Source organism: Lagopus leucura, unplaced genomic scaffold (assembly GCF_019238085.1).
Source record: "Lagopus leucura isolate 7727_CA_CO unplaced genomic scaffold, USGS_WTPT01 Super-Scaffold_100033, whole genome shotgun sequence".
In the NCBI taxonomy this organism is placed as follows: domain Eukaryota; kingdom Metazoa; phylum Chordata; class Aves; order Galliformes; family Phasianidae; genus Lagopus; species Lagopus leucura.
In genome coordinates this window covers 225,201-251,018 of record NW_024962282.1, presented here as the reverse complement: position 1 = coordinate 251,018, position 25,818 = coordinate 225,201, and the positions used below count along the sequence as shown (strand labels likewise).

Here is a 25,818-nt window from a genome sequence, read left to right as displayed (position 1 = left end):
AGCCTCTTATCAAAGGTATCTCAGTTCTGCTCAGAGATGCGAGAAGGCACCAGTCCTGTCAGCCAAGGTGCAACTTCTCACTCACTTCACAGAATACTCACTGCAGTGCCACCTGTACATGCATCTCCAATAACCACATGCTCCAGATATTTTATCATGGGATAAAACTATATTCATTTCTGACTACTAGGTTAAGATGCAGTTACTCTGTTGATACATGTTCGTTCAAAATGCATTACTCACTTCAGCAGCATCAGGTCACAGAGCACAGGCCTGTCTAGCATGAGAACAGTTGTTCTTAAACTTTTTTTTCCTCAACAGAATGAAAGAGAGAGGGATGTTAAGTTACTTACAGAATCAAGACAGGGAGTCCTCATTACTTTTAATGAGAATAAGCATGTTTCGCAGCTTTAGCTAGCGGAAATAATGACTCCTCTCAACATGATGTTCCATCAGACCTTTAGCTCCTCTGAGATGCCACAGCATTACTTGCCTTTGTATTTGTTATGAAAACAAAAAAGAGTTAAGTTGGAGCACTTTTAATGCAGTCAACCCGCTTGAAAGATACATTACTTCATTCTCTGAATTTTCCCTGTAATGTCTCTGTTGTATAGCAACTTCCTCTATTAGAAATTCCATTTATAGGAACAAGATATTCTCAGAGATATTATCAAAATACTCTGAGGTCATGTGAGATTGTGTAACATGCCAGATGACTAACAAGATTATCAGATAAATTAGGATCAGCACAACAATTAACAATCGTACTTGAGCAACAATGCTCAGTGCAGATGAAAATCAGCCATTTGCAGTTTTTCCACGACGGCAGTACATAGCCAAGAGACTATTTGCCTAAGTATTTAACTACCTAATTAATCATACAATCAGCAGCTTGGAAGTATCCAAGCCTTCTTGATCATGGTTAATGTCATATTCCACAAGTCAGAATATAAATTTGCAAACCCATTGCTTACAAAAAGAAAAAAAAAACACATCAAAATATAGGTCATGAAGCTCAAAGGTCTTCTGAGACCTACCTGTACTTGGATTATTAAAACAAAATCCGTTCAGCTTTCCAAGTACCTGAATATACTAAAACATATTTAATAGTGCTATAGAAGCACATATCCATCAATTTTACAAAGTTTTGTGGGGGAAGAATAGGAAACATGTACACTATTTTGTGCTAAAGATCAAAAACAACATGAAACTAAGGCTTTTCAAAATCTAATTCAGTACATAACTCTGCAGTTTATTATTAAAAACTTCAACCAGCTCATCATTCAGGTTGGGTTCTGCATGTCACTCTCTGACTGCGGGGAGTTCCAAAAATCAAGTCTTTTGTGTTTCAGCATCCAAGAAAATGTAGGACTGTTACCAACCATCTGTTAAGCCCACACCACTCAGAGGTACTAATTAAATTAACTGCCAAATCTTAACTTTTATCACAGTGAATTATAAATTAGAGAAATACTGGCACAAAGACAAAAAAAAAAAAGAACTTCTTGGGACCTGAACAAGCACTCAAGGTAAGTGAAGCAACACGTGAGTATTTTAACACCTGCATCTCATTGTGCCTTCCATCCTTGGTCACTTTTGCAAGTGGTAGACTCCTAAGCTCACCAGTTCCAAAGCCCACGTAAAACCAAGCACAGGTCACTGCATCACTGTAGGGTTCTGCATTGATCTTCCATTTTGAGCTGGGAAGTCAGTTCTAAAAAAAAAATCAGTTGGGGTTGAGCTGAACATGGAGATGCTCCTCGTGGCCAAGAAGTCATGCTACTTTTTCAAGGAAAGAAATATCCTCCAGCTAGATGAGCCTCTGGAACTAGCACTGCTCAGAATACACAGAAAGTGCAGGAGGCAGGCAGTTCACCATCACACCTGGTGATAAAGTAATTAGTTACCATCTCATACTCCCTTCTGAACGCCTGCATGCAAATACTAAACCAGCAGAATACCTCTATCCGATATTACTGCTTTGCCTCACACTTGCTCACCCTGTCCCCAGGAAGCATCACTGCAGTGAAGAGACCCTTTGGAAACCCCACATTTCCTAACACCTAAAAAAATACTTGCAAAGTAGCTGCGTGATAGAGATGTCAAATCATCAGTTGCAAAACCATCTCATCAGCCTGTACATATTTCCGTAGTCTTCAGCAGCTGCAAAATTAAGAATAGCTGTCATAAGCAAAACATCACTGAAAATGAGAATGTTGGTTCACTTATTCGGGGCTGATAATGGTGTCACTGTTGGCATGTTTGGGCTCTGAAAGGAACACTAATGAGGAAATGGACAAAATTATAAAGGCAGAATACGGAACGTTCTAAAATAGGAACATGAAAATGACTCTCCTTTTAATTTTACACAGCAAATCTGACTAGTCATGACAAAATAAGCTTATATGGCTCTCCGGGATGAATTACTTGTTAACTACTAGCAGAGCCATCATTTAAAGTAGCACTGTCAACTCTTCAACATTGCTTCTCACCCTAAACAAATGTTACTATTTTATCACGTATCAAAACTATACGTCATCCTTGATTCCTCATGACTTCAGAAAGATACATTTAATATGAAATGAAATAGTATTACTGCTGAATTTTCTATTCTGCTTTTGCTAAAAGCCTGGCAAATCCCAACATTTACACAAGATACTTTCAGTTCAGAGAAAAGAAGCCTTCTACAAGAATGAGAAATCATGTTTTATCTGAAAGCTGAATTATCTACATTTCATATATGTTTATCCTGTTACATCGCCTGTATCATTCTTATTCTGTGAACCAGACATAGAAGATGTGTATAAAAACCGCTCTGGAATCCACCTGCTTCATTCATAAAACACCAGTAGTAGCTATGTAGCTACATGTTTCAAGGGAACTATTTCCCAAGGAGAAACTTGGGAAGTTTCTAACACACTGATTAGACACATTAGACTCATCTGTCAGATTTTCTCTATTACTAATTAGCCATGTAGTCAGACCTTGGTTAACCCAAGGTCGCATCTGCCTCCTGGAGAAAGCCAGGTCTCATATATCCTTGGCACAGTAGAAAGATTGAAATTTCCAAATAATTTCTGAGCTACTACTGCTTTCCATCACTGTACGAAAGGGAACACATACCTCAGGAAGAGTCAGGTTCACTGAAAGGCTACCTGGCATTCAGAGACAGGAAAATAGCCAACCTTCTCCATCTGATTATGAAAGGTAACTCTGGAAGCCTTTGCATCAACATATTCCCAAAAGACACAGAATTAAACGCTGCTAAACCAGCAGAAAAGCATCAGTACACCTACACACTCACAGGTACATTTAACTGTCCTTACAAGTCATTACAAATACGCGCAAGAACTTCTTTACAGTGAGGTGACGGAGCACTGGAACAGGCTGCCCAGGGAGGTGGTGGAGTCTCCTTCTCTGGAGATGTTCAAGACCTGCCTGGATGCCTACCTGTGCGACCTGCTGTAGGGAACCTGCTTTGGCAGGGGGGTTGGACTCCATGATCTCTGGAGGTTCCTTCCAACCCCTACAATTCTGTGATTCTGTGATTACATTTGAGAAAAAGGCTGGAACAGTTCTTACATGGCTGAGGAGTGGCCACGGAGACAAGGTGCTCCATCATCACTGGACCCCTACCAGGGCAGCTAGGACAGTGAAGTGGAAGCTCCCTGCTGCTCTGCAGCCTGCAGTAACAGCCCCAGTGCTGTGCTGAGCTAACCCAGCGCAAGGGCTGCTCAGCCCAAGCCGAAACCACAAATACAAGCTGTAAGCATGAAATTATATTAACATAAACACAGCTCATAGCTGGGATTACATGGACCTGCATGCTCTTTGACATCTGAACCACAACATAGCACAGACTGCTGAAAACTTGCCACTTCTGAGAAGACATCCTGACCAATATAATAGATTTTATCTTTTCTGTTCCCTCACTACATTTAAATATCATATTTTGAATAGTAGAAGCATGTCTAAAACAGGTCAGAAATAAGCAGGATCACTCACTGAGATCTACCTGCTATGTATTCAGAGTAGAAGGGAAATTTTGACTTAAGTTGAGAAGTCCCCTAAGGTATAAGCATTCTGGTCCAGTTTGTGTCACTTGTATCTTAGATATCTCCCTTCTCCTCTGGTGCAGCTGTCCTGAAGTAACAGGTCCACTGACAAGGATGGACAATTTGCACGTGCCAGAGACTGAAGTCTTTTACTTAGCTACAGATCTAAAAACAGCTCTAAAATTCTCCAATGAGAAGCATACGAGAAGATCAATTGTGGACATATGTTTCTAAGGGATTAGGATGAAACTCAGCATATTCACTGCCACTCAACACAATTGTCAGGTTTCAGCTCCAGCCCTGGAGACTTAAATGAATGCACAAAGTTTCTGTAACGATTACAGCTTTTTTGTTCTTAGGCTTTAATTGCTCACACTGAATTTGCAAGCCAGCATCAAGGCAGAAGCAGAAGATATCTTGCAAAGGGAAACAATTCTAAAAGTTAGAAAGTGACAGCTTCACAAAGAACAAGTTCACAATGTATGGAAATAGGCAGCCTCTGAAGCAGGATACTTCAACATGAGGTACAAAATATACTCCAAAACGGAGCATCCATTTTAATTATGATACTTCAGCTAGTTACCCTTGTTAGTCAGAGAAAAAAGAGCTCGTTTGTTTACTGTCCTTTAATTTGCTTGCTGGGAAATCTCTACTTACCTGGCATGTACACTGCTTTCCTTACAAGGAACATGCTAGCATCAAGCACCAGCCAAGGGAACCAAAGGCCACTGGGACCTCAGTGAACAATTCTGCCTGCCTGCCTCCCTTTTTCAATTCAATATCCCTCACTGGAGAGACCATGTCTTACCACATGTTAGCCTTAAACTTTTGCTAGATATTCAGAGCACAGCTATAGAGAGAGAGCTGTGACTACACAAATTTGTTTTGATTTCAGTGAACGGCCTCATCCAAAACCTGCTCTTAAAAGCCCTTTCTCATTTTTCACTGGCACTTTGCTTTGACAGAATGGAGTTTCCTTTCTTTAGAGTGAGAAGGTGGCAGATGGGAGAAGGAGGAGGACCCAAAGCAGAGAAATATTACACAAGACTCATGCTGAACTTGTCAACAGAACAAGGTTACTTTACTACAGTGCTTTAAAAAGAAAAAAAACTGGCTGCCACTTTACTCAGCAAAGCAAACCTACACAGGATATATGGTAGTATTTCACCTTTCTTGTTTTAGGGTATCCAGAATTTAGTTATGAAGAATCTTGCATGGCAGTCAGTTTGACCAGCAGTGTCCTGGGGAGACTAAGGAAGACTCAGTGTCATCACAGAGACAGCAAACCATCCTACCACTCCTGTTACAAACTGCAAATGCCACAAGACTTGGATATAAGCAGAACAAATTTGGATTCGTGCCTCCTTTAACCAGTAGGTGGTGAAATGAGTATTAGGGCCAAAAAAAAGCTTAAAATAAGGTGAGTGGTAGAATAGAAAGGGCATCAAACTCTGATTTAATTTTTTTTTCCTCTTTCAGGTCAATAGAAAAGTTTCATGCGAACTTTAAGAATACAACTGGTAAGATGAACCCCCCAAAAATACTGTAAACTGAGAACTATGCTTTTATCTTTAGGGACACCTGCAACTGCCTTCTTCCTGCCTGCTGCTTTTTCGTACAACTGTACTGCTGGGACTGAAGGAAAGCTCCAGGTTAAGTGAGCATGCCTAAGGGCTGCATCAAGTACAAATCCTTTCACTACCAACCAAAATATCCTGTAATAGAGGAGGCTGAAGTTGCATTCATTGATCACAAATGAGACCGTGACAAAGCTGTCCAGCAACTCATGGAAGGACACAGCGACTAGTGAGACTTTTCTCCTCCTCTCTACAAAAGAGAGGAATAAAATTGCTAATTTTCTTCCCCAAATACAAACTTTTACTTCTAGGAAAAAGCCAAAATTACCCCTGCAGTGAGCCCTGCCTCACTGAGTGCTCTAAATTTGCTGTGCCTGATCAACATAGAACAGAAACATAGGAATTCATATGCAACTGATTTCTAAAATAATCCCATCTGGGGGGCTCAGTTACACAACTCTCCTCAAAGTAAAGGTCACAGCTTTGATCTACTGTATTTCATCAGCAGGAACAGTACCAAACTATGAATTAGTCTTATCAAAGCTAGGGAACAATTTTGAGGGTTCAAGTAAGCACCTATTACATCAGTATCACCCAAAAATACACACGTTGGCAAAAGCAACAGCTACCAACTTCCTGGTTAATACAACCAAATTCAGCAGCTACATTACAAGACTGTCCTTGCCCCCTGCGCATATGTATGTCTTTTTCCATCAGCACATCTCACAGTGATTTTCCCATGTGTTCATTTAGAACTACAATGGGTTGGAAGGCCTTAAGAGATGCGCCTTTCATCTCACTCGATTTAAAAAGACAACCTTGAAATGTTCAGAACTGAAAAAACAGTACAAGAGAAACAGCTTAAGGAAAAGGACATAAAGGAAGTTGTAAGCCAAAGCAAATGTACCTTTCAAACCAAGTGAGCTCCTTACACAGAACTGAAATATTATATGGATTTGTGTTGCTTGTCATCCTGCCCATTTTCTGAGATGTCTCAACTCAGCAAGACAGCAGCTGGTGTCACTGAAAATCAAAAGCACAGAGAAGGCGACCTCTAAAAGAATATCTTCTACGTCTATAGTAAAGCATCTGCTTCCTTGTTCTGTCTCTTGGCAACTCAGATTTGCCACTAAGATCATGACAGTCTAAACATTTTGAACACCATTAACAAAACACCTAAAGGAGGAGAAGGAAAGGCAATTAATGCTGTACCTTAACAGAAAAAAAAAGTCAAGTTCTATTAAGCAGGTGTTCAGAATATGATTCACATGGTAAAAAGAACAAGCTCATCAGGTTCAAAATTTGAGTGACAGAAGTTCTTCCTCACTGAGAAAATAGAAACTGAAGTCTTCTAGCCATGCGTGTCCTTCACTCATCAGAAAAAGATTGTCTTGCATTACAGAAAGTCTCACTGGTAGCAGTACACCAGGGAATAGAGAACAGCCTAATTCACTTTTATAAGGTAAGAGGAGATTTGAGAATAGCTCATGGATTTTTAAGTCACTAGTACCAGAGGTCATATAATACCAAAAAGGAGAATCTGCTGTATTTTGCAAAGTTCCTCAGCAGAGCCTGGGTCTGAAAAGCCCAAAGGAAAGGTCATAAAGAACATCAGATGTCACTCTTGTGGCTGGCAGAAGGATTAGAAATTTCACTATGGCAGATCATTGTGTGAGCCAGCTGAAGATATTTTAGAAAAAAAAAAAAAAGAAGGTTTAGAAATAGCAAATATATCTGCTAGGCTCCCTCACACTCAGAGCAAGTGAGTATTAGCAATCTGTAGGAGCAGAGTTGTAAGCGCAATTTTGTGTCTCTGTATCAGTTGATGCGGGAGTTTCATCTCTTTCACCTACTGCCTTAGGCTACTGTTTCCCATCATAATAATTTTATAGCAATCTAGGAATTTTTTCCAACACAAGGCTACACAGTAGGGATATAGTAAGATGCTAAATCTGCACTAAGAAGAAGGACAAGCAAGCAAAGCTGAAACATGAACTCTTGGCATCATGTGAATGCCTTCCTAGAAAACATTCCATTTAGCAAATAAGTGCTGTAATATATGTAAGTTATGTTCAAGCCAAAAATCAATACATCACGTATCATTTTCTCAAGGTAATTAATCCATGAGATTTGTAGAGGAAAGGAGACTTAGGCCAGAACACTTACTACGCTGTGGAAAATGTCACTATCTGTACTGGGAATCTATAGAAGAGGACTTGTCATACTATTTTAAAAATCAGTAGGGTTTGAGGATGGTTTTTTCTGTTGTTTTTGTTTTTTAAGAACACTGACAGCTACCATCTTCAGCAAGGATAGATGTATCACATAAATGTTATATACAATACAGGCAGTTGCTCCTCAATGATTGATAGGCACCAAGAACTTCTGAAGTAGCAGCAGTCTCTCACTTCATTCAGCTTCTTGCTTGCTACACTTATGTTTGAGCTGTGCCATAAACAACTAGCGCACTTTGACCTGATTCCCTTTTAATTTGCTTGACTCACATAAACATATCAATCTTTCTCGTGGTTCCACAAAAAATGTTACATGTGTTGTGCTAAATGTCTCTTAATGTCCCACTGATTGCAGCTGTCTGTCCTCACCTTCTCACTGTTTGAATAAATCCAACAACCCAAAAATATTTTTCAAAAATAAGTCATGGTTTAGCCTGGATGCTCCTGAGAGACTCTGCAAAAAGGAGAGGAAAAAGGACAACAGAGAAAAGAGTCTCAAAAGCATTTTGAATTTCAATTACTTTGTTAACTCCCCCAGATAAAGAAGCATTTGAATGAAACAAGTTTAAAAAAAAAAAAAGTCAAGTTGGCCTAATTGTGAAAGTTATCCTTTACTTTTCAGCACTGATTTGACTTTTCTGTTCTAATCATCTAGGAGACATCTCACTAGAGCCAATCAGATTTAATCAAAATGCTGTATTTTTACCATGAAAGCTTGCTCCAGGCTTGCAGACTTGAATGGTGGTTTTTTGTTTTTTTTTTTGTAGAAGAGCTGCACTGTTAATAAAACAATCATGTTTGCCAACTAGTACTTCTGGATTTTCTCTGCTACAATTTCCAGTACATTTAAGTTCAAAGTTCTATCTCCCAAAGCAGGAACAAACGAAGAATCTACCCTTGTTGTGGAAAGCTGGAGAAACAATTCCCTGTCCACCTTGCTATACAAGACCATGCTTTGAGACATGCATTTAATCCTGTGCAATTACAGCCAGCTTTGTAAGCTGTGTCAGGGACACGTGTCCTATCTCAGGAGCAGCTCTGTTCATCACCAGCCTTGCTATGTATTCATACAGCAACATCTCTCAGACCTAGGTCACATACACTGGTGGGTGCACTGACAGAAAATACTCGTAGTGCTCCATAAAGGATCTGGCCAGCGAGTACATGCAAACATGCAGGCAGCAGCCTAATCGCTAAGGCTGCTGCACACACAGCCTGGAATTATCAGTACAGCTCACTTGTGTGTCACTCAGTTCTGAAGCCTTCAACCGTTCTGCTGGCCTCATGCTTTTACTTCAGCGTTCAGTGAGCATTCCCCCTGCATGCTCTAGATAACTCCCTGAAGCTAGACATTAATTCTTTCCCTCATTCCATTTTATAAATAACAAACTCTTAAATCTTTCTTCAGTGCGAAGGGTGACTTTTTGTTACTCCCATTTGCTTCCTTAAAAATTAAGATAAATATGCCTTGGATATGCTGGATATATTTTTATTCTATTTTAAAGTAATTGCTGCACTTAAAAGCCTCTGAGTGAACAAATATAATGAAATCTAATTTGCTTTCTAAATACTTATATCAATCCTCCGAACCCTCTGACTGAGGAAGGATTGCATGTATCTGCACTGTGGCTCCTTCTCTTCTGATTCTCCATCATTTTCAAAAATCAGGAGGAACAACCATTCCTGTTCACCAATACCTATAAGAAAGGGCTTCCCTCATTCTGCTTCGATGAAATTCTTGCCTAACATTTGCTGGTTGTTTCCAAGCTTCTCATGATAATTACCTTGCCTAACTGCTACTCATAGCAGCTGGCTGATTTTAGCTGTCACTAGAGGTTAACATTGCATGCTTACCTCTTACAGGGTTCTTGATGAAGCACAGTTATCCCCATGGATGTGGCACAGTGTCTTGCAAGAAGTGTAATGACAGCCACTGCACAAGAACTTAACTCTACACAAACTGTGAGCTAGAACCAGGATCATACGTGAGGTTCAGTGAAGGCCTTTTACAACTGGGAGCTTTGTACACAGAAAAATATAATGGCTTTTCCTTTTCTGAACCTGTACCTGGTAACCACAGGAAATCATTCTGTAAGCAATGTGACAAGCACTGCATTATTACCTGTTTATATGCCAACTGATATAAATTAAGATAGAAACATACAAACAGAGATTAATCATATTTTAAAACTGTCTCTCTGAGGGAAATTGATTCCAAGTATTATTAGTTATACTGCAGTATTAAAAAAAGAAAAAAATCAGATCCTGTTATGGTAGGTAATACTAAAATACAGAGGCAGCTTTTCCTCTTAAGATTTCACAACTGAAATTGACAAGACACACAGAGAAGAGAGGAAGGTGAACAAAGCTTCCTGCTGAGTCAGACTGCTCCAAATCATGGAGCACTGGAATGACAAAGCCTGAAGCAGGTGGCAGCTCTCAAACACAGGCTTTAATTCAGACAACTGAAGATGCAGTGCAGGCAGGTCTTGTTCTAAGCTCTAGAATTTTCTTGCAGTCTGAGTCCATTTTATCTGGTGAATCTAGTTAGTTTTTGCAGCAAAGCATCCTCCCTTGCCTATGGTCAGTGGCTGTGTCCACTGACTTCAGACAATTTAGTAGATACAAAACTTTCTTTAGTCTCGTCCAAGTGTTTTTCCAGATGCTCAAGTCAGTAAATCTCCACACTTCTCTCCTCATCACCTATGCCCACAAATTAATGAAATAGCTGGCAGCTTAGTTTACCATTAACCTTGGAAAAGAAGCTCCAGGAGATTAGGGAATCAGACTCATGAGTGTAACTTGCTAAAAGTAACAAGAAATCAAACATTTCAAATTACTTTTGAGCTTCTTTCCTACCAGAAAACAATTCATTGACCTGAATTATGAAATACGCTGTGAAAAAGTATCATCAAGTAAAAGATATTTGAACAGCTCTCTTTAGGCTCACAGAATCTAAATGCAACAGCAGAACTGAGGTGTCAGACCTATGCTTAAGTAGGCAGAAAGCACCTGCACATAGGCAGGTGCTCAGGTAATTACAGAAGCATGGCAACTTTTGACAACAAATGGTACCAAGGCAGTCTGTATCTCAAGGAGCTATTTTAACAGTTAAAGTCACATTAACAGACAAGTGACACGCAAAATTCATTCTCTCTGCCAGGGAGCAAATTTAGAAGGCTGACATATAACCCCCATGAAAACGACAACAGCGATGGTTACTCAAAGTCCTGCCAGGTGCCCTTTAATAAGCAGAGAATGAGATTAGTGCAGCAGTGCAGAGACAGCATGCTGCAACATGATTCCATGCTGCTCTGCCAGGAATCCTTACAATAGAGACCCTGGCTGCACTGGGATTTTTCATGCATAATAAATAAAGCAACAGAGGATCAGACTGAGGCTCCTTGCTGAACACCAGTGCCCTCCGCTGTGTATGCTGCAGTTTCCTCCGAACGCTATGCCAATATGAAAAGAGAGAATTTATGATTTTCTCTTTGTGACAGCATGCTGAGCACCCCTGGGACCCAATGACTACATCTGCTGCTTCAGAGGGCTGCTGTGAACATCTAAATAATGCTGCCACCACAGCAAAGATCTGCCCAGCAGCCTCTCCCAATTGGTTCTCGCTCTGTCATAGAAGCACGCCTTTCACAGTCTGTTACAGTGCTTCTTCCACTGATTCTCTTTACAATAATTTAGTTGGACTCACAGAACTTCACTAAATAATGTTAATTATTGCTTTTGTTATTGACCTTGTTAATAACGAGGCAGGGGCTCCAACAAAAGAACCCTTCAGCTTTCTCATTCCAAAGAATGTGAGCAAAGCATGCACGATGCCACCACTTCCGTGACCACTTCAGGATGCTTATCACCAGTTCCCAACCAGTTTGAGTTTGTCATTTTGATCACATCTGTTTTCCAGTCCATAACTCTTATGTTCTTCCAGCATAACGACATAAGATGCAAACATTAACAGCCGATGCAGTAACTGCTTTTAGTCTCTCTAAAGATACTACACACTTTACTCCAGGGGATTTGAAGCACTACCTGCCACTTGAGAGGAGATATATTTTTTTCCTCAAGTTCCCTTGATGAAGAGTGTTATTCTATAAAAACTTAGTATTGCTGTGCACTCCAAAATGACATCTTGCAGCTTCAGAGGAACTTGAACACCCCTGTCAGGGTATTTACAGCAGTGTTTGCATGTAAGTCACAGATGAGACAATTCTGAAATAGAACACATGCTCTGAAATACAGCAAGCATGGCTACAGTAGAAAAAACTGAACCTTTTCTGAAAGGGGTTCTTATTTACAAGGAAGTTGAGAAGTAGTTTTAAAAGTGTTTTGAAGTCTCCAAGAAAGAAAACAATATAACCCTCAGAGAAAAACAGAGTTCACCACGCTGAGTGCGAAAATGCCAGGAAAAGTCATGCTAGCCATTTCAGGCAGCCACGATTCCCAACACTTTTCAAGATGCCTTACTAGAAAAAACTTACCTGAAGAATTCATGTCAGTTTCACAGAAAAACACTTTAAATCCCCAAGTCACCCATTATGTTAGCAGAAAAATCACCGAGCAGACGTGGTACCAGGCACTGCACTACTGAAATCGTGCACAAACCAGCTAGTAAGCTTTTAAAGTTGTGTCTTCTGTTTTTAAAACAAGAAGTTCTCCCCACACATCCTCCAGCAGTTTTCTTTTAAAAGACTCTTAATATGTTATAAAGGTGAGAAAATGATTGAAAAGATGACCAAAAATGGATACATTATATTTCAGCAGATTTTTGGAAGCCAGATAGAGAAGCACCGTTCTTGTAATTACTTCAAGGAAGACTAAATAAAATGTATGGGTTTAATTTTTATTAAAATAGCACATCTGCATCTGGGGGGTTTCATGGAGGAATCCTGTCCTGTGACCTGTGGTTATAGTCAATACATGCCTGTTTTTATAGCAGCTGTACATTCGTATGGCTATTTGTATGGCTTTATTATTTAAGTAGCAGCAAGGGATGAGCCATATGTGGCACGTTAAGTGTTCTCTTAAAGCATATTTTATTCTCATCAATTTAAAAAAATCTTTTCTTGCTTTTTTTTTTTTTTTAAAGGAAGATCTATTCATAGTGGGGGCAAGTAGGAGGAACCTGGTAAGAATCTTCCCCATAAATAGAATTTTTAACCACATGCTTTTCAGGATAAGAATCAAACCTTCTTTCTTCTACTTTTCCATTCTTGAAAACACCATAGATTCTCAAACCTGAAAGCACTCAGCTTTGTCACTGTGATTTGGTTTCACACCACGTTTCAATCACTGTCGTAATATCATGACATTCAGTGCTGCAGAGTGCAGCTATGAAACTCAGGCTGAATAGCCAGCTTTTCTCATCCTGAGTACCTGGGCAGTTCTCAGCATCAGATGTTTTTCATATGTGAGATGCTGCCCAAAATTTGTTTAATAGATATATTCTCTACCAAAAATAGGCTGGATCCTACGATGATTAATCCTTGACTGAAATGAGAAGTGCAAGATTCTGTCATATTAAGTAGGGATTTTCCTTTTCATGTAAAAAGTCACAATACTTTCAGATACTCAAATCCCAAGACAACTCCAAACAAGTGTTTTCATTGAAAGTTAGCACATGAAAAGGTATGAATTTCTTCAGTTGTAAGCATTACTTATAATTCTGTTAATTCTATAATTCATTGAGTTATCCAGATCAATCTATTCAATACATTTATAAATAATAGACACATACCTCACCCCTTCTACAACATTAACCTTGTGATCAAATGAAAACCAAATTTATTTCCATTTACCCATGAAAAAGGACTTGGTGCCATTACAATGAAGACAACAACCACATTTTGCTCTTTCAGTAAGAGGAAGCAAGAAAAGAAAATTAAATAACTGAACAAACTGGATATAAACTATATAAGGTAACACAAGAAAAATCACCTGCTAACTAAGCCCTATGCATCTGTTCATGTCTCCAGCAAGATGACTGGAGCACAGATTCAGTATTTGTGAAATGAATGACAAATCTAGCTGCTCCATCTTTAAAGTGCTTCTGATTAAGACAAGACAACAAAGTAGGTACAAACATCTATATATGCAACCAGAAATCTCAGCTTGAATATTCTAATATTAAAGGTGTGCATTTTGGTTTGCCTTTCATATTGAATCTGAAAGTTACTTCAGTCTAAAAGTCTATCACTCAAGCATTACCAATTAAAAGAGAAACTTATTATACAGTTGTTGTAAATAAACGCTGTTTGAATGATAAGTTACTGTGAAACAGTACAATAAAATAGAAGTACTTAATGAAAGCTGTGTGTAAAACAGCTAACTGCTTTTAATGAAGAGTGACACGCAATGGAGAAATCCTACCATAAAATGTTCTAAAAAGTCAAGCTTTTAAAAGCCTGTACAAAAGTTCAATTCAAAAGTAAAATGTATAATAGTACTTTAGTTCAAAAAAGTAATGTATTTCCATTGTTCTTAGAATAAAAATGACCAGCTTCTAGGACTGATAATTTTCCCACTGAATTCTATGCAGGTAGGGCAAAGCTTTAAAAGGTATATGATATGATTGTGTGTTTGGAAATCCTACTTTAACATACCTTACTTCTACAATTTCTCTCCTCTATCCATTTTTTCCCAGAAATTTTAGCCTAAAAGGTAGGAAGCTTAAAAGAACATAAGGAGAGAGAAGGTTGTCCAAACTCAGAGCTTGGCTTTCACACACTGGAGTAATCTGCAAGCAGTACACTTCACTTCATCAGTTCAGCAAGAAACACAATGCAATTCCTCAGATCGCTCTTCATTTGACATTCAGAAGCACCAACTTGAAAATTAAGAGATGCAAATGACACTGAACCAGTGGGGAGACAAAGGAAAAAACTTTTCTTTAAGCCTGTCGTATAAATTAAGTAGAACTTTAAGAAGTTTGATGTAGGGTTGAATTTTACAGTCATTATTAGAAAATTACATATTATGTATACAGGAAAACCCTTCAGTGTCCACTTAATGAAGCTGACAATAACCGAACCAAAACAAATCAGGATATGAAACGCAGGTCTCCTACCAAATAGCCAGTTTTTGCAGACCTGTCATATTGCACTCAGGAAAATACAGGATATTCTTCCTTTAGCACCTTAATACATCAGTGATGGCAATCAGCAATGTCCACATGGATGCTGACTGAAATTGATGGTTAATGCTGGTTTCATTATCAGCTCTGAGTAGCACAGCATTCCTCTGTCTCTCTCACCCTGTTAACCAGGATGGTTATGCTGACCTTTATTACATATCTGAAAATCCACAGTTAAGAGCTTTTTTTTTTTAAACATGTAAATATAAACAATAGCAATCACGTACCAAGCTTCAGTTATCAACTCCTCACATGAAAGCAAGAATCTGTTGAATTAGTATACAAAATTCAGTTCTTTCAGTCACATTAGCTTCCTAATAGTTTTACCATTGTCACTACAGCAGCATTATAATACGGTCTACTAAAGAACCTACCAAGCATTGATCAAAACACCAAAGACTTTCCAAGCTTAAAAGAACAAAAGACTCAGGATTTTTTTCACTGAAAATTTCCCTGTTAAACAAAGATACTTTTGACAAGCTTCAAGCTTAGATGCTACCCCAAATCTGTGGTTTGAATTGTTACAATGGCTCCATTCTAACAGCAAACTGAGAATGTATTTTGCTGTTACATCCACCAATCCTCCTCTCTCCCTCTTCCCCACCCCCTTTCCCCCTCTCCCTCCCTCTCTCACTCTTTCTCTCTCTCATTACAGTGGCTGGTCAACAAGGGCATTATTTTCATCAGCACCAGTCAGGCTACAGATTTCTCCTCCTCTTTTCTCCCCACCTATACACTGCTTTCCTTCTCCCAGCTGGTTTGCACAACGCCCTCACTCACTCAATATGTCTGATGTGCACATTCTTCTTGCATCTTGTGCTACTTATAAATGAAAAAAAGGTGACAGAATTGATATAAAATCAAGCTACTTACCAACTACTGCCAGATTATGCTCGGAGCCACATGCGATCTGAAAAAGAAGTACGAATGAATGAAAGAGATTCTCCTTACCAGTATGAAGACAACCACAATTATGACAGGAAATTAAAAATTAACCTAAAACAAACAACTACTGTTTGTAGGATGCAAAATCAAGGTTGAAATGACTCAGTTTTAAAGGAAATTTCATTATATGTCCCACTTGGGGGCGCAGGGACAGGCAGCATGCTTGTTTTTTTTTGGTAAAAAGACTTTATTTTCAAGACCTAGTCACATTTCAATCTTTGAGAGCTAAGCTGGACACAAGCCTGCAAAAGCATTCAACAAGGCTATTGGAGGGATGGCAGGGATACAGATTGAGCCTTAGCAAGATGAGAGGTATGCAGAGGCAGCTGGGAATCAAATGGGCGATGAAGAGCTCCATTTCTGTCATCCACATTGTTTTTCATATGATTCCTGTACAACTGCACAGGTTCATCGTGGTAAACAATGAAGGCAACAAAGAAATGCCGTGAAGACATCAGGTGTTTAAGCTGCTTTAGCACACATCCCGCAGTCTCGTTTGCTGAGCTTTCTCTCAGATCCATCACAAATGATGGTAACACAAACACCTAGGGGGCAGCCACTGCCCTGCTGCAGGGGTTCTCCCTCCCATCAGGCTCTTTTGCAGTGCCAGTGCTGACACAGATGTCTGACATAATAATGACATCACCTTACTCTACAGAGCACCCTCAAGGTTTTTTTCTTTAAATCTGTATCCTGTTCATTGCCTTGCATCTAGCTGCCAATCACATATTACCAAGCTGGAAGAAAAAAAAGAATATTCTATTTCTTGAAAGTAGATTTGCAGTGATAAAAATACAAAATAGAAGTATATATTAAGTTACAGAGTTCTTGTCATCTAAATTATATACCATTTTACACATGCATAATTTTATAGATTGTACTACCAGTGAAACTACAGTGATCACCATAGAATCTGCATAATATAAACCCATGCAAGTACCCATAGAAGTTCACCAAACTTGTACTCAGCTCCTTGTTCTTGAGTGCCAGCTGGAAAAAAGCCAAAGCTGGCACACAGATTGTCTCAAGTGATCACGTAACAAATGAATGCTGCAGCCACTACTATGCACCTGCACCACAGCAGTGATGCACTGCTTAGTGCCAGCTTCATGCAGCATACTAGGAAGGTAAACCAGTCTCATTAGGCTGGAGGTGCTGAGCCAAGAAATCAAATCACTTGGGAAGATGGAGCTGCAAGTGTAATGCAGGTGTGTGATGGCCCCATCTCCAGAAAAATCAAGGAAAGGCAGCAGAAATAGCATAGTTCTTGCAATCTTGAGCAGGGTAGCATAAAGCCATCCCACCCAGCAGTACTGAGGCAGGCAGAGCCCTATGCCCTGACTGGAAAACACACCACTTCTCACCATGTTCCGCAGCACTGCCCTCCCTGCTGCTCTTCGCTCGAGGCTGATGCCATGGAAACACAGATGATGGCTTCGCAGCAAAGAGCAAATCCTGCGCCTCCATCCAGAGCTGAAATGTGAGGATTCTGAAGCTGCTGCTAGTGAAGTAAACCATCAGTTCTGATGGTTGCAAATAATCCCATCTCAGCTAAACTCCTCTGGAAATAAGCTGAACGCAAGCACCAATCCAGAAAACGTTGGGACAAAAGAGGTGCTCAGGCTGGCTCTAGCTTACTGTCCCCTTCAGAAACACTGCATTTCAACCTGGAACCAGGCACAACTGCAGGCTGATGAAGGCAGTGCCCTGCTTCACCTCTGTATCCAGAGCTGGGGCTGTGGGCACCACATACAGCAGCACCATGACCCAGAAAGGAGCTCACTGTGATTCACGTGGAGCATCTCCACTTTGTGGCAGAACATCACCACCAGACAACGCAGACCAATGCCACAGGAACCCCAGACAGACAACACAGCCAAAGGACACTGCAGTCAGCTCTAGGTAGCAGCACTCTCACCAGCAGCCACACTGCTCGCTACGACAGCGTGCCTCTGGCTCCAGCCTCAGAGACCATTCTACGGAGGTGAACCAAGGCTGCTGCTGCTTACTGAGCAGTGCTGCCTTGCAGATTTTTTTTTTTTTATCATAATAATAGGCTTTAAAATGTGGCACCTTTTCTTCATGACCACCCACAACAATCAGCCAAGAACAGTCTGCTGGTACAGATGCAGGGCAGCCAGAGAACAGCACTGTCGATTTGATGTTTTATGCTTGTATCAGATGTAATAAGCTCTGCAGTCAGCACAGGTCACTAGGAGAAGCCTGGTATTTACTGCAGCAACAGTGATTTTCTGGCTACTTCTTTTCTGTCCCCTCCCCCAGTGTGCTGCAGAGAAATTCCAGCAGACATCTGCGTGCTCCCAGCGGACAGATAAATACGTTCAAGGATACTTACAAACACACCATTGCTTTCTAATTGGACGATACTTTTACATTCTGTTTTAATTGAAAAAAATCACTAATCTTACAGCCAAATTGGAGAGACTGCTAGTGAGTGAGGCATTCCGGGAGCCTAAAGAACATGGACAACCCCTCAGCCCAGTAACAACCCATATTAAGATTTCTCCTCCACAGAGACAAAAATTTGAGAAAAGTTGCATGAGGATATTGTGATCTCTGTATACACGATCTCAAAACACTTCACAAACACCTGTGAGGCAAGCAAAGAATGCTCAGAGACCATCTCACCCAGAACCCTCCCTCATAATCCATGTCCTTTCAACTATACATAAATTGTGTGTTTCTTCCCGTGTTATATGTTAGCAAGCCATATTCTACCTAGCAATGGTCATAGTTAAGATGCATCCCTCCATACAGATAAACCAGGAGCAACCAAGGGCCCAGCATTTTACTTTCTCAGACCTTTAGCTGCCTGAGCAGTGAGCAGAGACCTTGTAACAGTGACCTCTAACCTAGGCAAAACAACAGCATCTTTCTGTAGTCTTTTTTAAGTACTACAGCAAAACAAAACAGTATTAAAGTCAAGATTCAGACTGGCACTTTGACCACAAGGCTGTTGTGTTCTTCTGTCTGTACTCCCAGAGCTCAGGCTGAGGATCCACTGTGCCACCCCCATCAGGAAAGGATCAAGGCAGAAGTGCAGGCAAAGCTGCCTCATGCTGCAGCCAAGGGGAAGGAGCAGGACACCAGGACAGGGGCTGAAAGGAAGGGGAAGGGAGCTGAGCTCCCAGAGGGGACTGTGAAAATACACAGGAGTCAGCATCAGGATACTTATCTGAAACAACAAAAGCATCTCCAGACTACTTTCGGTTCAGTGTCCTAACAGCGCAGGTTAATTCCCTGCAGGGTAATTATTTCCCAGAATATTCAAAGTTAGGGAGGCCTCCGTCAATTCTCCAAGGGAAGAGCAAGACATACAAAGTCAGTTTCTAAGGCAGAATGAGGATACGGTATTTAAGAAGCTGCATTCAGATTTTAGCCAGTATCATTTCCAACTTCTAAGTGCACGAAACTCAAGAGAGAAAGGAGCTGGGGAAGAAAGCCATTAGGAACGTGTGCACTTAAGTACTTTTACCCAGCGGTTCTGTATAGGCCTTCAGCATGGCACCCCATGCCTTCTGATAAATTTCACTGCAAAGAAATTGTCAGCTCCATAAGGTGGCTCATTTTATTCCTCTTGGGATGAGAAGTCCTAAGGGAAGGAGATGAGGTGACTGAAAGCCTGCAGCCCGATACTTATGTAACACAGAGGGATCCTTCCCTCAGCACTGTTCTTCCATGCCCTTGATTAATGGATTGTTACAATGATTTGTACACTGCCTAGTTATATTGATATGCAGAATTCTAGTGATGTAAAAAAAAAAAAAAAAGAAAAGAAAAGAAAGCTAATTAGCCAAACTGTCCTGCTTGCAATGATCCTTCACTAGGAACTCTGTGTTCCTCTTCTGGATCATTTGACTCCTGATTGATAAGAGCAGCTCACTAACCTCTTCACAATCCTTGGCGAGAACAAGGCTAAGTGCAGCATAATACAGCACATTAGCAGCAAACCAGTATGACCTCACCTAGAACAGCACACCAAACTTCTGTAGGCTGTATCAATTGAAAATGTCCTACAGCTCAGTGACTTACAGCTCAGTTGGCATTTTCCATCCCTCTAATCATCTATTTAGGATAAATTTTTTTGTTGTTGTTTGGTTACAATGACACTAAAACATATTTTATGTGTAAATAATATATAATATATATTATAAAATCCCATAACAGCAAGAAAATTCACAATTTAAACAGTGCACAGAGGCCCAAAAGAAAACTACCTTCTCCCAGACAAATCTGACCTACAGCTCTTCTGCCACAGGAAGATCAAGACATCAGCAGGATGCAGTAAGCCTTCAAAATAAAGATTCAAAACTCTTTAGAGTGCTAGACCTGTGGTTTATGTGTTCCCTGCCTGAAATTAATTCCAAACCTGCCTTCACTTGTGCTCAAGATACAAAATGAAAAGTGCAGCATTTCCATTGCTTCTCCATCTACTGTTTCAGAGCCTCACCTCAATTTGGTCAATATCCTGCCCTTCCAAACATCTCATAGCTTCCAAAAAGCCAGCTGACCAACCCCAAGATCTTGCCTTTACATCCTCCATGCCTTAAATCACACAGATTTAAGTCCCTGCACACACACTCTCGCTGACATGAACCAGACGTGCCAAACTGTGGTATGCACTCACTCACTGAGCACCGTAAATCCAGGAGCAGGTTCTTGGGGGTAACAGGACCCAAGTGCACTTCTGATTCACTTGGTGCAGCTTAGGTATCAGGCGCTTGTAGGAGATGGAAACAGTTACAATTTCAAGGTAAAAGGAAAAAAAAAAAGTTTCCTAGTTTTAGTTAAGTCCCACATAAAGCTATCATTACAGAGATCAAGTACAGAAATCACGAAATTAAAAGGAAGAAAGAAAAACTTCAACTGTCAAAACATTTCCACTGAATCTTCACATCACACCATCCCCCCATGTGCACCCGTAGGGTCTACTTGTGAGGCAAGCATGCTCATGTTGAGAAAATGAATTATATACTGCTTATTTAAAGGGAGGAGGGATGGATTGAGATGTCAAGGCAAAGCAAAATCCATGTCCACCACCAAAAAACCCTCATCATCAGATGACAGTAGGATAATCAAAAAGCTGCTGAGATCCCAGTAGGAATGCCTTGTGGGATTAGAGTTGAGCACAATGGCAGAAATGCAGCCAAGAGAAGCGTGATAAAAATCTTTACAAGTCAGTAAGGTCAGCTGGCTCTTCTCCAATGTCTGAAGACTTTTTAATTAGCTCTTATATCTTCCTTCTAACAGTTCCCTTCCATCCTTGATGCTTTACTCAGTGATTGGTGAGGTGCTGGCACAGGCTGCCCAGAGAAGCTGTGGATGCCCTATACGTGGAGGAGATCAAGGCCAGGTTTGATGAGGTCCTGGGCAGCCTGAGCTGCTGGGTGGTAGCCCTGCCCATAGCAGGGAGTTGCAACTACAGGAGCTTTAAGGTCCCTTCCAGCCTAACTTATTTTATGATTCTATGACTGGGGCTCAGAAAGCATCAGCACTTTCAATCCTGGAAAACCAGGCTGCCTCACCCCTGCACCTCTCAGCCCCTCTAAGCTTCTTCTTTAAGTCCATCAAAATTTTCCCTTTATAGCAATCAAGACCTGAGTCACCAATGAATTTTTGCTCATCCTTGCACAGGTATCCTTATCCTTATAAAAGGTATCGAGTCATGGTCAGTTAATCCCTCTTTGTTTCCTGCAACACAATCCCTTCAATCTTCGTTATTTTGTGAAAATTAAAAATATCACTTCAAACTGATAAAAAAAAAATTCCCAAGCACATCAGTCCTGACTGCTATCACGTACATATTCCCACATCTCTGTGCAGTGCAAAACCCCACAAGGCCAAAATCTTCACTCATACAGATAACTGTAAGCACATCCAAATAGAGCTAGTGGAACCGGACCTTCACCAGATGTACAGTTTTACCCAAGGGAACTTCACCACCATTTTTCTCAGAAAGATTTTCAGATTGTTTCATTCACACAATTGCTTCCTTGCTCCCTACAGTCTCAGTGTCCCTCCCTCATAGCCTAAACGAAGCTCAAAGAACAGCTTCTTACAAAGTGTTTGATGCTTGCTTTGGAGACTACTAGTTTGCTCATTATTGAGTTCACAAACAACACCTTACAGATGAAACAAAAGAAGCCAAGAATGGAGAACAAGAAATTAAGCACAAGTGGTTTAACAAGTAGTTAACCACAAGTAGTTAACAACTGACCACCTGAAGTTTTCAGGTCAAGCATGCAACATATACCAAAAACAACTTGGTGTCTGTCTTTTCCTCATATGCCATTACTGGCAAACAGCAAAAAAAAATCAAAAATCATTACAGCATGTAAATATCATTGTTATCTACTTGAATGTGTGCACTTCTAGTACTGTGACCTTACTGAAATGAATGGTTCTACTACTAAACAACAGCTGCAGGCAAACACTGTCCAAATCCATATCATTACACAACTTTATATGTGCTTAGAATACAAGGCACAATGGCAAGCACTATTTGATGACAAAATACCAAATTTTACTTAAACAACTGCTTCCAATGTGTTTTTGTGGATGCATATCTGCAGTTTGAAGTTCTTGGAAACAATTTTGGCCCCACATTTCACAGTCCACCATTTTGAATTCATTTGGAGTATTTCCTGGAGTATGTCAGTGAAGCTGCCTAGAATCACCAAGAAATCAAATGCACAAACTGTGGGAACTCTGCTCTTCCCTAGCCATAGCAATACTCATTACCATTCTTCTGCATTAAAAAAATGCAGAGACTTTGGCACTCACAGCCTGCAAACAGCAAGGAATCCTGCATTTTTGTAGAACTAAAAGGAAAAAATAACAGTTTTCCTGAAGTTCATACCTTCAAACAATTCACTTTGAATATTTCATTTGGGTGTTCAGAACAGACAGACACAGTCCCTTAGAAGATCCCCTTACTGGAGAGCAGCATTGCTATAGCTGGGGCCACACATCTTATGCCAGCAGCTGCCCCCTGGCCAGCCCTGCCAACCACACTGCCTGAAAAGAAGTGGCTTCACTAATGTGAGGCGAGGCTGCATGGCTCTGTCACCTTCCTTTTTCTAGTGTGTGTTTCTCCTCAAACCTCCTTACAGTATCTGCTTCTTTTATATTATTTTCACCTACGATATTCTTCCTTAAAAGCTGCATCCTGAACACCAGGCAGCATTAAAGTATTAGCAGGAGAATATCATCAACAAGAAGGAACGCTACTCTCATTCTAAAGCTTTTTTGCTTCTTCCAGCAGTAAGTCCAAATTTATTACAGCATTGTCAACATCTTGGTTCTTCACCACACAACATTAGGATGTGGGAGGCCTAATTTTCAGATAAATTGTTAAATGATTAAGGGAGCTCTCAAGCAGAACCAGACAGTCCTCTCATCTTGCTGCCAGTTCTAATGACTTCAGTAAGCATTGCTGCTTGCACAGACTGCCTGTGCACAAACATATTCTCACTAAAGAGAATAAAAAACTATTTAATCTCCAAAGCATCAAACGTTCTTAGAAAGAAGTGAGCAGGTTACTGGAAATACAGGACCACCAAATGGTGTAACACCATTTGAAGTTTGCATCATCAGACCCAATGCTTTTGGGAAATACATTATCTAGTACATCATCCATTACTTGTTCAGGAACGCAAGACTTTGCCTCACTTCTAGCACCACTCTCACTCACTCTCACACGACTGTAAATGTAATGATCAACTTCGTAGTTTAAAAAAAAAAAATCAGCACAATAAGATTTCCTCTTAAAATATAACAAAACAAATAAAGGGAAAAAGTTTTTAATATACCAACTAACTGAACGTGGAGCGAGTTCTCTTGGTTCATTTATTTTCCAGCAGAGCTTAAAGGCATGCAGCTTCCACAAGGCTTTACTTTGTACAAACACATCAAGCCATGAATTTTGCTGACTGTCCACTCCTTTACCTCTCCACACAAACGGTGCTGATGCCTTCAGGGTGTCCTGTAACTCTGTCTACTTGTGACTGTTGACTGTCTGTTTCTGCAGCTCTTAGTAACCGCACTGTTTCCCGAAGCAAACTTACTGGAAATAAACATAAACTTGCTAAGACCACAATCCAAAGATGAATAGAAAACCTCTTGCAGATAATTAAGTATACTCTTTAGAAAGACTCAAAGAGACTAGAGAGAAAATGAGGGGAGAAACAAAAAAAGTGAAGCAATTCTACAGAGCTGATAAAAAGGCATTTATTAGGAAGCTGAATTATCATTAAGCTTTCAAAGTTTCAACTTGAACATTTTTGCTATGACTACTGCCAGAGCATGCTGTCAGAAAGCCTTACTCCAGCACGAGAAAAATGGGTGTACTAAAGTAAATAGAAAACAAAAAAAACAACTCACAGAGCCTTGCTGCTGCTCTACCAGAGTTAAGGTCAGAACACACTCTGGGCTGGAAAGCACACTGCAGCCAGTCAGCATCAGTCAGGCTGGGGAGCCCACCAACAGAACTCCCAGTTATTCAGGAGAGCTATCCATTTGCCTCAGATGGGTTGGTCTTTAAGACCACACATTCCCTCCACAGTTTGCGACTTAGCAGCTGCCAAGCTGTAAAATGTTTCTATCTATGCTGTCTCTCCCCCCACGATACCCACACATTATCCACTGCTTTTTCCCCTTTCATTCTACTCTACCTTTGATGCACAATCCCTTCACTCAGGTACTAGTGCTTTGGTTTCAAATAACCTTTACTTCTCTTGTTTTACTAAAAGAGAGAAAGTAGCAGCCTGCTCAGCTTCAAAGTTTGCTAGAAGATCCAAGTGCCCTGGGAGCAGAGTATGCTTAGAGAAGAGTCTCATCTCACAAGCTGAAGGATTCACTGGTTGGTCAGTTAGTTGGAAACTTTTCCTGCCTGTCAGATGGGGCTGGTCATCCTGTGGTGTTGTGGCTCACAACAGGCTGCTGCTGATGCCTCCCTTCCAGGGAATGGAAAGGCCTTCCTCCCCATAAGGATACAAGACCTCTTACTTTTATCTTTTTAATGACTGAGGAACAGGTAGTGCAGTTTTTTATTTTAAAATGCCCCTTCTGCTCCTACAAACCTACTCAATTCTTCCCAAATAAACTGTAACCAAATCGACATTCCAAGCATGCAACTTTTTCCGTAAGTTTTTGTACCAAAATATTCTGTTGTACTACGGCCTAAAGAATAGTGCTTTATCCTTTGATATATACCTCAGACTACAAGTGACAGGGCTAACATGAGCAAGGTAGGGAGGACAGGAGGACATGCTATCAATGTCTTCCTGCATTAGCTCATCTATCTTCCCACTGCTCAGCTCAGGAGTACAATCACCGTGTTTCCACACATGCATGCCGCCAGGCTTCCATGCTCAATTATGTCTTCACTTCAATACTTCAACTTTTGAAGACAAAAACACTTTCTTTAACATATCCAGAAAATTACTGGGAAATGTGATCAGAAATGCCTTAACAAGACCTATTTTCTTTTCCAATTTATAAAACGTCAATTAAATAATGTATTTTTTTTTTTATTTCAACTCCATCTGATTCCACAGTCCATGCCACTAGAATAAAAATTACAATAACTGAAGAATGGAGTTTTCATATTTTATTCAAGCAGCAGCATTTTTGCAACAGATGAGAAGTACTACAGGATATATTCCAGTCAGCAGCCCACCAGATTTCACAACTAATTACAAAACACACCCACTTATCACCCATTTGTAATTTGAAATGGCACCTCGCCTCAGACCGAAGTCAAGAAGCAGCACTTCTCCCTGTATCAGAATCTTTCAGAAATTCAGTGAACTCATTCAACCTATGTGACACAGCTAACA

The 25,818-nt window shown here is 40.4% G+C and overlaps 1 protein-coding gene across 5 annotated transcripts in view; it reads right to left on the bottom strand.

Moving 5' to 3' along the window:
- The window catches only part of SERGEF (secretion regulating guanine nucleotide exchange factor), a 132,413-nt gene that overhangs the window by 43,065 nt on the left and 63,530 nt on the right, over positions 1-25,818 (bottom strand). For 4 of the 5 annotated variants that reach the window (XR_006180999.1, XR_006181000.1, XM_042882164.1 and 1 more), the window contains one exon: positions 15,887-15,923. Coding sequence is in view for 3 of the 5 variants with exons in the window: in XM_042882164.1 (XP_042738098.1) it covers positions 15,887-15,923 (37 nt within the window). In the remaining 2 variants the exon portion in view is untranslated. Of the gene's footprint in view, positions 1-15,240; positions 15,280-15,886; positions 15,924-25,818 lie in introns of all 5 variants that reach the window. The other variant, XM_042882166.1, reaches the window with a different exon arrangement.